Raw genomic sequence first — 14,785 nt, 5'->3', positions numbered from 1 at the left:
TCATTTGGGTTTAACGCGCACTTGTGTATAATGTGCTACCCAAATTTATGATTAAAAGTCAGTATAACATTTATTTTCACTTTTTCTCAACACCAGCTGAATATTAAAGGTGACAAAAGTTTTTGAGTATGTCAAGCTATGATTAAAATCATTTATTGAAAATGTAAACTATGAAACAGTCCCAAAATAAAATTAACAATGTATTTATTTAATGACCTTGAAAGTCTTGATTCATCGTCAGATACACCAGAGTTCTTTTATTTCTTTTTTGCTTTTTTGTGTTTATTTAAATCTTTTTAGGACAACGTTTTGTTTTCTCAATTTTCTAATATTTGTCTCTGGTACCACAACTAAAAAAATGTGTGACAATGAGACAAAACCGTTATCTATATCCATGGCTTTTTAGTTGCAGAGATTCTGTGACTTTGATTCCCGTTGCATCCAACATTTGTGATTGTGGACTGGGGCACCACATAGGAGACCTCTGATCTAATGTGTGGCTACACACGCAATTTAACCATGAGATCTTTTAAGGCAAGCTTCTTTGTGCTTTAATCAGACATCCGTTCATCCATTTTCTGCACCGCTCATCCTTTATGATGGAAATTGATGGGAATTAGTTTACTACAAATGTACAGAAGAAAATTGAATAAATGAATGGAGGGATAAAGGGGAAGAAAAGCTCGCATGGTATATGGAGAAACAAATAAAGAGGGGAACACAACACGGTTTGCTTAAACTTCCATTAGGGGGACTTTTGGGGATCAATTAGGTAATTGGACGTTATTGTCAACAGATCCATATATTTCATATAACTCCAATTCATATCTGATTACATACCAATCACAATGTCTCAGGTCATTTCTTGGTTGGTTATTAGAAACAATCCGCGAAGATTGCTAAAGGAAAATTAATGAAAGCCCCCCAAAAAAACAAAGATAAAAGAACAGTATCAAGCAGGAAAGGGTAAGATTGCATGTAGCAAATGTGGAGTCTAATGGACTATTTAAAACCCAAATCACAGCGTTTGTCTGCAAGACCAAAAAAAAAAAGAAACGGGTCTTATTTTCATTTTCCTTACAAGTCAAATTCTGGCAGCATGTATTAGCTTTGCTAGATCCTCTATGTATGTTTGCGCAAATTGACCTCTTTGTTGCTGATGTGTATGTTCAGGCAGATTGTCCCAAGGTAGAGTGTTTTGAGTCTCTGTCTGCTATGGAGCTGGCCGAGCAGATCACGCTCCTAGATCACATCGTCTTCAGGAGCATCCCTTACGAGTCAGTCATCTTCTTTGCTGTGCACGCTGGTCGGGCCAAACTAAAGTGTAAACTGTATCATAGGACATATAGTGCAATGGTTTCCCATAAGTTGTTTTTTTTTCCCCAGCCATTTATATACTCATATGTACCTTTTTCCAATAATTACCCTAAGATGGCTGGCACAGTATGTTATGTTTTAAAGGAATTGCTATTTACATTCAATTAATGCAATTTTACTTGAGGGGCTCTTAATCATAAAACATGTATATAGGTAGATGCTGATACACTTCATATTGTTCTAATAAGAAAATTATTCAGCAAATTATTTTTTTGATATTTATCTTCCCTCAGAGAGTTCCTGGGGCAAGGCTGGATGAAGTTTGACAAAACAGAAAGGACGCCATTCATCATGAAAACAAGCCAACACTTCAATGATGTGAGTTATAGTCAACACTACTTTTTATAACTGATAGCGTGGCAAACAAATTTTGATTGGGGGCTGATTTCAATGTATAAAATGGACATTGTGTATTACTTAGCACCTGCTAGAAAAAAAAAAAAAAAACACGATCCGCCCTACAGTGTGGGGAAATAAAAGAAAAGCAAGGTCATTGACTGATAGTGACAAATTATTATGTAAACAGTGCATAATAGTCAAAATAACAGACAAAAGTTATTTTTAATTGCTCTGCTCCCATTCGTGTGCATTGTACACTATTTATGCAGCAGCTTTCCTATTAAAAGAAAGTGCAGCTTTGCATCTTAGCTCCAGTTTTATTCAAAAATAGAGTAAAACCGCAAAAAAAAAAAAAACACTGTGAGCCTGAAACCAGACCACCTATTGACAAAAACACGCCTTAAAAAGCAATTTCAGTGAAATAGATAAAAATCTATACATCTACAAATATGTATCTTTGGAGACTTACAAAGAACAGGGTCAGAACACAGGAACACGAGCAGACGGCTGTGTATGGTTGTGATCTCATGTGTCAATGAGGATGTTTAAATAGTCAACCAATTCAGTTCCCAATGTGATGTCACTTCTGGTCCGAGTCTTTTTCAAATTGAAATGTAAAATACTGAATAAACTTTGAATGAACGTTTCCCGAAATCACAACAATAATGGTCAAAAAAAAAGAACTGGCATCCCATGCAATTGCCTTTGCAGGTTTTCAATATCAAAAACAGACTAAACTCATCATAATCCATCAACTATTGAGGAACTTTGGATAATATTTGGTCAGATTTGGCCATTTGAAAGTATGGTAGACCACAGGCTATATGCGGTCCTCCCTTACTACACATTTTCTGCAAACTTTTGCTGTTGTTCCCAGATGAGCAACCTAGTGGCATCCCAGATCATGACCCATACAGACGTGGGCTCGAGGGCCAGCTCCATCGAGAAGTGGGTGGCTGTGGCTGACATCTGCCGCTGCCTCAACAACTACAATGGAGTTCTGGAGATCACGTCGGCACTTAATCGCAGCGCCATCTACCGCCTGAAAAAGACCTGGGCCAAAATCAGCAAGCAGGTGCCGTTGAACCGTTGCGTTTCATATCGCCCCAAACAACTTACAGCGGGCTACAAACATGGCTGACGACTTGATATCGACTTGACCTTCTGCCAATGTTACTCAGACTAGAGCGCTGATGGATAAGCTGCAGAAAACAGTGTCCTCAGAAGGACGGTTTAAAAATCTGAGGGAGACCTTGAAAAAGTGAGCGTCTTCTCAAAGGTATGTCATTGCACAAATGGCGCTACTATGCTGACTTTGCGTTTGTTGCCTTAGCTGCAACCCTCCATGTGTGCCCTACTTGGGAATGTACCTGACGGATTTGGCTTTCATCGAAGAGGGAACGCCCAACTTCACAGAGGAGGGACTGGTCAACTTTTCCAAAATGAGAATGGTGCGTCGTGTTTACGCAGGGTTGCCAGCAGGCATGTTCACCCGCAATCGTCTAACTTCATGATCCTAACAGAACCTTTTTCAATAGATTTCGCACATCATCAGAGAGATCCGACAGTTCCAGCAGACACCCTACAGGATAGAACATCAAGTTAAGGTAGATAACTCACGTCATTAGCATAGCCCGTATATATGGGCTTTTAAATTGAAATTACATATCCTTATCATGTCAAGATCCCTCTCTATGTGGTGAAGATTGAGAGTGCAGAAACACTGATCAAATAAACGGTAGTCTTTCATCCAGGCAGGGTTCAGTAGACAGGAAGTAAGGTAGCGAAGAAAAACAATTGTCCAAAAAGTCCAATGTTTGCAAGGTAATACTCATGATTGGGAAGGGCAGGCAAGGGTTTGGTACACTAAAATAAAATAAAAAACTAAGACAAGAGTGCCTTGGATGTGACATTGAAAACAACGAATTAGCACTAGGCCAAGGAGAAAGAGTATTTAAATAATGACGAAGAAGAGTCGTGATAAGAGGGAAATCGAGACAAGTGACCGCAACTGTGAGCAGGAAATTTGAACCCGTGAGTGACCAAAAAAGATACAGAGAAATCATGTCTATTATCTCCTACTTTTTTTTAAAGAGACATTATCTTATTTTCTCAGAAAACACTCATACCATTTCTTTTTCAACATCTCATAGCTAGGGTAACAAAAAAAGCTTATAAAGGAGATGCAAAGCTTTTAAAAAACAACAACAACAACACAACTGCAAATTGTCAGTTGTCTTATGATGGGAAATGCATGGGGAATGCATAGGATAAGCTAAATTTGGCAGTGAGTGGTCTTGAGCGGTCTTTAGTGGTAGGGTCTGGAAATGCTGGTAATTTAGATTTTCACCTGCACGTTGGGCAAAATCTTTGCATCGCATCTTGAACGTTCCAGATGTTGAGGAGCTCATATGTCAAAGTATGACTGAATTTTATTGTGATGCAGGTGACCCAGTACCTCTTGGATAAGACACTGATCATGGACGAAGACACGCTCTATGACCTCTCGTTGAAGATTGAGCCCAGGCTCCCTGCCTGATTGATGGTGGCCTTTGGCAAGCCTGCCAAACTTGGACACCCACACCTGGGGGTTCGCTACAGCATGATCTCCAGCGATCGACCTGCAAACACAGCCTTTAGGACTGGAAGTGGTATCCTGGTGAACATGTGATCGAAGTGAATTGAACAGTGGTCCTCAGAGATGCCATGACGGAATGATTTGGGGGGCTTTTGAAGAAACGCTATCGTGGCTCCACCCCACCATAGGTGGTTCCACCCAGTGGACGGAGTAGATCCATAGAAATGTAGCATATAGAAGAAGGTGTGGCAGTGGGGTACCTTTTATAGTGTCTCTGTCTTACCGTCCGTATTGTGTTGTGCCTCATTTCTGTGCAAACCCCCTCAAAGCTTTCTCTTGACTTTGCATGATTTTGGTTAGTGAATGCAATCGGTTTCTTCTGTGACACTGCCCACTTCTCACTATGCATCCTCAGTGGGCTGAATATGGCATCCGAGCCTTAAACCGCCTAAATATTCACAAGGAGGGGTATGGGTCAAGCTTGTGTATACCACCACAGTGTACACAGTTAGGTTTGAAGTGAGTGTGTATGACTCAAATGTAAAACAATCTGCTTCTCTCATGCAAACAGAAACATATTAAAAGAGGTCTTAAAGGTATTCACAAAGACCACCTATTTAAAATTCAATTAGGCACAGAATGTGTAGTATTCCTCCTCACAATTATGCGGATATGTTGCAAAATATTCCACCTGACTATTTGAACTATTTAGTCACAGAGTTTCCCCTGAAGCCGTAAAGTCATCGGAGGAACATAACACTTTTAAAATGGTGAATCCGATTAACACAACATATGCGGCGGCTCCGGAACGGACTGCAATTGTCGTGAACAGCGATTGCAAACCGCTCGTTTTTGATTGGAAAAATTGGAACTTTGCCCACCCTGCCAATGAGGGCCTTGAGACTGTTTTGTCTAGGCGTGCTTTGACCTCCAAAAGCTGCATGGGGTAAGTTTACCTGCCGCCATTACAACGTCTGTTCCGTCTTTGCCTTCATCTCCTTTTAGGTAGGCCATTGTGGCTTTTTGTTTGTGTCTTTTGCCGTGTGTGTTGCGGTTGGTATAATATTATCTCTCGGTAAGCCCCTGGGCTGCTGAAGGCTTCTTGTTTTGTCTGCCCCCAGTTCGCCCACGTTAGCTGCACACAGTGTTGTTTGGCCGGCTGGCCTGCCATGTCCCTCGGTTTATGCATTTGTCACTGTAGCTGCTTCTTGTTGTTGCCACCCCATTATCCTGGCTGCTTACAGTGTGTTTTTTGGTCAAGCAGCTTCTCGCTTTTCCACTGATCGGAACCAGTTAGCCCCTGTTCGCGCTTCGTGTGTTTTTTTTTTTTTTGCCAGTAACACCTTTTTGCTGCTCGCCCTTTTTTGTACCATGACTGTGCATCCACATGCGACACAACACCTCTACCTTCTACACAAAAACTACCAAAGCTTTGCTTAAAACACTCGTAGCTTCTTGGACTATTTAACACGGGAACCGATATGGCGACTGGCTTCCTACGGTGACGGTATTCCTCATATGACGTCACAGCTCAGGAAGTCAAAGGCATGCTGTCTTCAAAATGCATTATATTGGAAAATGATTGGAACATATTGATGAAATACATATATAGATTTTATGCAAAAACTTTGTACCATATTTTCCGGACTATAAGTCGCAGTTTGTTTTTTTTATAGTTTGGCCGGGCTTGCGACTTATACTCAATCGAGTCTTGTATGTGAAATCATTCACACATTATTATATGATTGAGTTTTAGATTTTTATTACCAGTACTGTATATCACTTCACATGTTATTATCTCACTAAACCGCAAAAGAAGTTGCTGTGTTGAAAATTTTGACCATGCCCTGTTGTGTCGGGGATGTTATTTGAAGCGGAAAGAAGAAGCAAAGAAGCTAATCGTTTTCCTCCAGAGTTGGAGGAGTTGTTTACCAGTAAACAACCAATGATGAGTATTTAATTGGATTTTGTAATTTGGAGTGAGGCTGATACGCATGTTCTTTAAGCTAGATTTTCCTGAATAACTATTAAAATTTTACGTCGATACAGACGTATTCGAGCATGTCTAAGATATGCATGTACGTGTAACACTAGTTTACCTCGTTCTCTATCTTATTTTTTATTTCAACTGGCCTCTCAATGTGACATCTATATTTTTGGTGTTGGATTTTATCGAATACATTTCCCCCATATATGCGACTTATTCTCCGAGTGCGACTTATAGATGTTTTCTCCTTCTAAATTATGCATTTTTTTGGCTGGTGAGACTTATACTAGGAGAGACTTATAGTCCGAAAAATATGGTAGTATTGCCTGACATTTTGCGTGTTTTAGAATTTGGGAATACTTTTAAATCCTTTATTTTGATCAACTCTGTAGAAAATATTTGAAAAAAGAAAATATGCAACAAAGTTGTTATCACACCCAATCTGCGATATTGTTTGCATGCTTGATCCTTGTATTCAGAAGATACTATGGCCCACTCACACATCACACAAGGAATAGCACGCTAAACGGAATTTAATAATCAAACTTATCTAAATCTGTGAGTGTACTGTTTGTTTTCACTTACCGGTTGTTTGGGTAATCCGAGGTGTACCTCAGCTCTCGTCCGAAGTCAGCTCACCCACCTGAATTAAAGTAAATGGATGAATGGAGCTTGAAAAAAAGTTGTTATTGCATGGAAATTTACTTCTTACCAGTTTGAATGAGATTGACATTTTGCATGTTACTCGCAATGACGTCCGTGGGCCAAAATCGGAGGCCCCTTGTAATTGTTATTTTACAGACTTGATCAGATTTACTCTTCCTTTGACCCAATATGTTTTGTGTCAAATCCCTCATTATATATTTTTTCCACATGTTTATTTATTTTATTTCGATGTGTCTAGTTTTTTATCATATTTAAAAAATATGGTACTTTTTTGATCACATAGTTAAAGGGATAGTGTGTATTAGTTTCCCACTAGATTTCCCTGTATTATGTATTGCAAGCGAAAACGAGTGCTGAAAAGCACAAGGACAACTACAAATTACGGAGACTTGAAGTGACCAAAGAAGAACAATTTTACTTCCCTTATTTTTCCCCAAGCATTTCGTGACGTTTTTTTTTTTGGGTACCCGTAGCAGCAAGATGGCTAATACGTCAGCTCACTTTGGGTGAGGCTCTTGGTATGCAAACTAGATAAAACAAATTTGACCTAGGAGTGTTTTAAAAACTGCACCTTTATATTATAGCTAATATATTGGTGCTTATTTTATAAATCAATATTGATTTTTTTAATGAATGACAGTTTTTTTTTACCCCTATTGGTGCTAAATAATACACACTGTCTCTTTAGGAGTATTCTAGACAATCCCACCAAATTGAGTGATTTACACGTTTTATTCATTAAAATGACATCTAAAATATCATCCTTTACACATTTTTTGGGGGAAATAAAGTCAGAAGTGCAAATAAAGTGTAAACATAATCGATCCAAATTTAAAAGTTATAATGTCTAATTCACTAACAGCATTACAATTGTGCTGGTGAAAAGGGTAAAACAGTATTAATTCCAGGAGATTGATCCAAGTACTTGCCCAGTACCGATAATATCGATATTTGCATAGATCCGTGCCCAGATTTAGAAGTCAAACCTCAATATTCACTTAAGTATCATAGACTGGCAATGAGTTATCTGAAGTGGCTGCGAATTAGTTAACTAACATAACTCCTTCACTATCAATGACGGTTACAGACGACAAAGATCCATTTAATATTAGTGCGATTGTCGAATTTACGCTTCAAGCCTCCATTTTGATCTTGAGTAATAAAAATACTAGTTAACTGGGCTGGCAGTCAATGAGAAAATGCAATTTTGAAGAAAAAAGAAAGATAAAATAATAATACAATAGTGGAAAATAAATACACTTGTTTCCAATCCCTTACCCCGCGCCAGCATGTTGATCTCACAACTGTTAAACCAACAGCTCTCTCTAGTGTTGTAAAGCTGAACCAATTTTGAAACACCTTTTAATTTTAAAGCCTTGTGCACGTTTTGTTTTTGCACTCTCTGAGATGTAGCTTTGCTTGAGTAATGCTACGATGCTATCATAACACATTTGTGAATTGGAGAAACAAGGATTGTGAATATGATTTCGTCTCCTATCTCCATCGCTCTGCTGTTCTTGTGGGGAAGAAATCTGTCAATAATGTGAAACAAAACAAAACAAAAAACAAAAAAAAAAACGTTTGAATGTTTTTAACAATGTAGCATTTGAATAATCCCAAAAATGTTTTCTGTATGGCTGTTGTCTTGCATTTACATAACAGCTGCATGTTGTGTGCATGTCTGGCTGGCCCATGTGATTCTCTGGATTTTATTTATTTATTTATTTATCAATTCGTTTATTTATGTAATATTTTTTGGTGGGGTCTTTTGATGTGAGTCGACCTCCAATAAGCCTGTTATGCTTTTTGTACTGCACTTTTAACAATATTAATGCCACTTGCACACCGTGGCACTCGGGCCAATCGATGAATGCTGTTTGTATTGTAAAGAGTTCTGTTTCACCTTTGTCATTTCTATATCAGTCTACATTTTTGGAAATAAATCAACATGCTTTAAGTCTTGTCTTTTTCTTTGATTTTTCATTGGTGACTAGCTCCCAATCGGCTCTTCAGATTTTTTTGTTGCTTTAATCCATATCTTACCGATAGCACTGGAACATGAAGCACAGATGAATCGATTGTCAACTTGATCAAATTTATTAATTTCTGTGGCAGGCCGTTATTTTTACACCTAGGTTTCAGCTCCAGTCTGAAGCAGTGATACGTCGTGGAAGTGAAATGTCCTATTTTGTTTATTACGACTTAGGTGGAGGAGATGTGTTATGGGCCAACTCCAGCCCCCGTTGCGCGCCCGGTTCTCTAGTTCCGATGGCATCAGCCACCATATGCGGTCCCCTTGGGGAGCCAGCAACACGGGGAGAGCGGAGGAGGCGCAAAGGGCCCTGCACCGTGCGGAAGTAGGTAAAGCTTGTCTTTTCCAACAAAACCCAAGTTAAACCAGACTGTATAAACAGGGACAAAGAAGAACAACGACAGTTGGATAATTGAAAAATGTCGGGAGAGAGAAAAGCTCGGCCCGACTCAAATGTAATGATTGATAATTTAGGCCCGATCGGCCTGAGATTTTGATCGTGGCGGGCTTGTGCTTAAGATCATTAACTTAAGATCTTACTTCTAGGTTGAAAGTGGCGGACGAAACCTTTTACCGCTTGTGAAAGTCTCCCTCGCTCCGGAGTTGTCCGACTTTTCGCTGTTGAATCGACACAATATATTGTATTTTCTTGTGCAGCAATTCACTTCAAGTTTAACGGCTTTAGCACGATCACTTTGGTGAATTACACACCTAGCCAATCATAGTTTGTGAAACCGGTGACCTTTCCCTAAGCCCGGTAACAGGCAACACGGAATGTGATTGGCTAAACCAACAGCTTTCTCGAACACTGATGTTATAAGTCTCACGGCCTTCTGAAGTCTAGTTGAAGGCCTCTGTAGATTTTTGAACCTATGGCTGGAATCTGATTGGTTAAATGCTTGGAAATGAAAGCAAATATTTGCAAGCAGTAGGGCCTGAGAGCCCACCGCCGATTAAGCCTGTACATCATAATATCCTTCCTTTTGTTTTACTCTATAGTAAGGCTTTATCTAATTTATACACCAACTCAAACTAAGAACTTTTGATGACAAGTGACACAGAATACCTGAGAAACACACAACACAATCAAATGTAAATTAAGGTTATGTACTTTTCAGTGCCACAACAAATAGACTATGAAATACAAGAATGTTCTCATTTTTCTCATCAGAATGAAGACAGGTACAGAGAGACAATGGGGACAAATTTGGCAAAAAAAACATTTTAATGACTGGTACTATAGTTCAAAACAAATATAATTATTTTATTATTTATTATCACTTAATGTATTATATATATATATATATATATATATATATATATATATATATATATATATATATATATATATATATATATATATATATATATATATATCTGCGATTGGCTGGCAACCAGTTCAGGGTGTCCCCTGCCCACTGCCCGATGATTGCTGGGATGGGCTCCAGCACCTCCGCGACCCTGCTGAGGATAAGCGGTGCAGCTAATGAGATAAGATGATATATATATATCCAGCCATCTCCGGGCAGTGGGCAGGGGGACACCCTCAACTGGTTGCCAGCCAATCGCAGGGCACACAGGGACAGACAACTCTTTCTTAGTTCCTTTTTCACTTTCCCCAATAATGGGCACTCCGGTTTCCTCCCGTTTTTGGAACGTGGGAGTGCCCGGAGGAAACCCACGGGGAGAACATACAAACTCTGCACAGGAAGTCTGGAGCTGGATTTGAACCCACGCAGGAGGTTCCCATGACATGAACTGTGCCGCACAAGCGCTAACCACTGCGTTGCCGTGCTGCCATATATATATATATATATATATATATATATATATATATATATATATATATATATATATATATATATATATATATATATATGTTATGTTCAAAATAAAAATGATGATATAATATCTGATATAACATAATATAATACAATTATATTATATCATATTATATTATAATATAATACATTTATATTATATTATATTATATTATATTATATTATATTATATTATATTATATTAACTCCATAGACACACACTTTGATGGTTAACCTAATTATTTTGTCCATATGTTAGTGTGGGTGCCGCAAGTTCTTGGCCTCTAGGTAGAGCAGTTGATCAAAAAAAGCCTGAGTGCTTTTGCATTCAAGCATCTGGCTTGAAACGGAACAGACTTAAACTATCCCTCGTACTAAATCAATTCTAACCGTTTTTTTTTTTACACAAAGAGCGAAATTCACCAGTTTGAACCGATAATTTCTAATATCGACCTTTTTTTTTACCAATAATTGAAAATGATCTATTTAAAGTAGTGACTTGCGATGATATTCATATCAGCATGTGAAAGAACCTACAGCTTTTAACATGATTTCTTTAAAAACAGCTTTTTTTGGAATAACAAAATAAAAACAATAGCGTGGGAAAGATACGTTTTAAAATATATTACCTTTACTAATATTAACATTGCTTGGTTGGATTTGAAAGTCCCGTATGAAAAACTTTAATTTGGAGATGTAATCCTCCATTTTTTTTAGATAAAGGCAAGGTAATATGACACAAATTCTGAATGGCAGCCCTTGAATTGTTCTTAGCTTAATACAACTACTCTTTAATTGATTGTCCCTGAAGAAGAGAAACACATCAGAATCACTGGTCCTGGTCTCTCTATTGCCCCCTCGTTCTTAGGACAGGCAGTGTCTGAAGTCTCATCTCATCTCATCTCATCAGCTGCACCGCTTATCCTCAGTAGGGTCGCAGGGATGCTGGAGCCCATCCCAGCAATCATCGGGCAGTGGGCAGGGGACACCCTGGACTGGTTGCCAGCCAATCGCAGGGCACACGGGGACAGATAACTCGCTCGCTCAGTCACACCTAGGGACAATTTGGAGTCATTCTGTAGTCATTTTATAGAATTGTATTTTGTATTTCCCTGATGACAGGTAAGCCCACCCTAACCTGCCTATACTGATTGGCAGTCAGTATAGGCAGGTTAGTGACTGCACATCAGAGCACTAGATGTCACTGTAATATGTAGTGCAACAAAAAACAAGTTGCCTTAAAGCACAAAGAAGAATATAAACTACGGACACTCAAGGACACCAAATCCCTCCACTTCTTATATAAGTGTTTTTCATGTCAGTGAACCTTATTTTATGTAAAATAGATACAAACTCAGAAGTATTAAAGAAAAAAAGAATGTTTATATGATATTTCATGTGTTTTGTCTTATGATTTTTTTTAATATTGTTGTTTTTGTTGTATGGATGAAGATTATTTTACCAATAGAAGGCATTCAATAATCCACAATGTCCCGTTAAAGCAAATTTAGCAAAGAACACATCCTGGTCTAATTTTAAACTCAAAACATCATCTGACATTAATTATTAGTAATAGAAAACACACACACGCACATGCACACAACATGAATTGTACTCAACCGTGATCTCATTTGCTACTTGCCACACTTAACAATTATGCACTGTTGTGAACAACTACATAATGAGCTTTACTAGAGTATTAGTCTAAAAATAACCCCATGTTTTGGTTAATACATAGAGCATGAGACGTTGCTCGCAGAAAATATAAAAAAATCAAACACAGTAAATAACTGTTAGGGTTGCCAACTCTCTGAAAAAGAAATAAGACACACCATCTTCAGACGGCCTGTCAGATTGCTGTGAACATTGTCCAGCATGAATTTTTCTTGCTTATATTTGAGGGGTTTGGGGCAACTCACTGAACCAAAGATGACTATATGTTTTTTAATGCATGGCCATTTTATATCCCTTAACTAGAAATGAGAGGAATACAAATTCTGGGATTAAAAGTTGTTTCTTTAAAACCACAAACTACTTTTTGGCCAAGGGAACAAAACTTCATTCACTTGTGGCATCTGTACCTGGTATTGGTATCAATTACGTTTTGGTATGAAGCCTGAAAAATATGTGTTATTGAATATCCCAACTATTGTAAGATGTTTGAATTACCCAAATGAACATTATGACAAAAATCAATCTGCCTGTTGATTTGATTTATATATTTTTCTCTTTTTTAAGTTTGAAGTTGATGTAACATGTCAAAATGATGCACAGTAAACGAACATACCTGTCAGGTGCAAAACGATGTCGGGATGGAATACGAGACTTTGGAATTACAAACAAACGTATTTATCTAAGAAAAGTAAGCAAAACGGACAAGGCAAAAGCACTGTTAGACAGGCGTGCAAAGACCAATGACAGGATTATTATGTTAAAAAGAACATAGCAAGCGAGAAGACAGGCCGGGCCCGAACCTCAACGTAATGATTGACACTTTAATCCCGATTTGACTCGAATTTCAGGTCGGGCTGAGGCCGGGCTCTGGCTTAAGACCTTTACCCTGCAACATATAAGGTTGTTTGGTTTTATGGTAGAGGCACTATTACCTTTTTCTTGCACTGAACAATTCTTAAGCTGATTTTTGAAATAAACAGATCCAAAAATGTACCAAGCGTTATGTATTGTATTTTGTCATTGATACGCAGTGGGCAGGAGCATAGACCACAGATCTTGGCTTGTTCATCAGAAACTAGTCATGTTTATCTTGTTTATGCTCACATGAGGGAAAGCGAGGATTAGACCTGATAAATAAAGACATCCTGCCGTGTGGTATTACCGTTTTAATTATTTGGCTTGAATGCTCCTTTTAAATCCTGCTTCTTGAGGGTTTGCTTTTCCTCATTCTGGCAGGAGATTAATAACGTTTTAATGCTATTTGAGCTCTTGAAAGCGTATGAAGGAGTGTGCACATTTGGGGGTTATTACATGGTGAGCTTTTCATTTTTGGTGAGCGCTAAATTTGGAGTGATGTCGTGACTCAAAGCGACGGTATGTTTTAAATGCACGTCTCCAGGCAGCATATTAAGTCTCATGGTTGTAAATATGACTGAATTATTAGAACTGATAGACATATTGATTTAGCATTATTTGAAAGAACAAACAAGCTTTTCACAGACAATACATGCAAAGTAAAAAAAAACCGGAAAAAAGCCTTTGTAGAATATCAGGAGTGATATTGTTTCACATTTCTTTTTTTGTTCAAAAATAGATAATGTGCATCTGTTATAAAGTAGAGATTCTCAAGATGTGATACTCACACCATTACCTTTACATTGACCATTGCCCTTGAGATTGAATGTTTATTTTATTTTTTAGTTACAAGCACAGTTTGGATTTTGAAACCATATATAATATTACATCACATTGTTAAATCTTCCCCCTTCATTTTTGCTTTTTCCCTTGTAGAATTAATTTCTGACATATATCTTTCCAGTTCTAGTTAATGTAAAAACACTTAAGTTCTCTAGACAGCCCTGCATTGTTATTACAGTCTGTGAGCTCAAATGACATTTATTAGTTGTAACTAGTGGTAAAAAGGCTGTGTGCGTAGGAAGGGTTATTTTTACCCTATTTACCACTTTCAAGCCTACGTCATCACCGGATCACCACAGGATGAGAAGCGCATTGTTGACCCAAAGCAGCGGAAGTAGAAGTACAGATTTGTATAGAGTGAGGGAATATTTGTACTTTGAGATGCGTTTTTACATTTGCAATTTATGAAACAACTGTCACAGGTCAGGGTACATGTCGAACGTGTTATAGGGAGGTGGAACCCCTTCACTCCACACTTTGATATTCATGCTGTCTGCTCTAGATACATGGTTATGGTTCACACGTGCAGACTTACCTAATAAAGCTACATACAGACGCTCCCCTACTTACGACTATTCGACCTACAAAAAACTGTAGATACGAACATTTTTTTC

At 38.2% G+C, this 14,785-nt stretch overlaps 1 protein-coding gene across 3 annotated transcripts in view; it reads left to right on the top strand.

The window, feature by feature from the left end:
- The window catches only part of LOC148365836 (ras-specific guanine nucleotide-releasing factor 2), a 78,809-nt gene extending 69,905 nt beyond the window's left edge, over positions 1 to 8,904 (top strand). For all 3 annotated transcript variants that reach the window (XM_088336269.1, XM_088336271.1, XM_088336268.1), the window contains 7 exons: positions 1,174 to 1,277; positions 1,611 to 1,695; positions 2,594 to 2,791; positions 2,898 to 2,977; positions 3,050 to 3,167; positions 3,255 to 3,323; positions 4,163 to 8,904. In XM_088336269.1, the coding sequence (XP_088192395.1) occupies positions 1,174 to 1,277; positions 1,611 to 1,695; positions 2,594 to 2,791; positions 2,898 to 2,977; positions 3,050 to 3,167; positions 3,255 to 3,323; positions 4,163 to 4,255 (747 nt within the window). In that variant the 3' untranslated portion in view covers positions 4,256 to 8,904. The remainder of the gene's footprint in view (positions 1 to 1,173; positions 1,278 to 1,610; positions 1,696 to 2,593; positions 2,792 to 2,897; positions 2,978 to 3,049; positions 3,168 to 3,254; positions 3,324 to 4,162) is intronic.
- The last annotated feature ends 5,881 nt before the right edge of the window (positions 8,905 to 14,785 follow it).

The sequence above is a fragment of the Urocampus carinirostris genome, chromosome 5 (genome assembly GCF_059441175.1).
Source record: "Urocampus carinirostris isolate Australia breed hairy pipefish chromosome 5, RoL_Ucar_1.0, whole genome shotgun sequence".
NCBI classification, from domain to species: Eukaryota; Metazoa; Chordata; class Actinopteri; order Syngnathiformes; family Syngnathidae; genus Urocampus; species Urocampus carinirostris.
The sequence above is the reverse complement of the archived record's forward strand: the minus strand, read 5'-3'. Positions and strand labels throughout refer to the sequence as shown.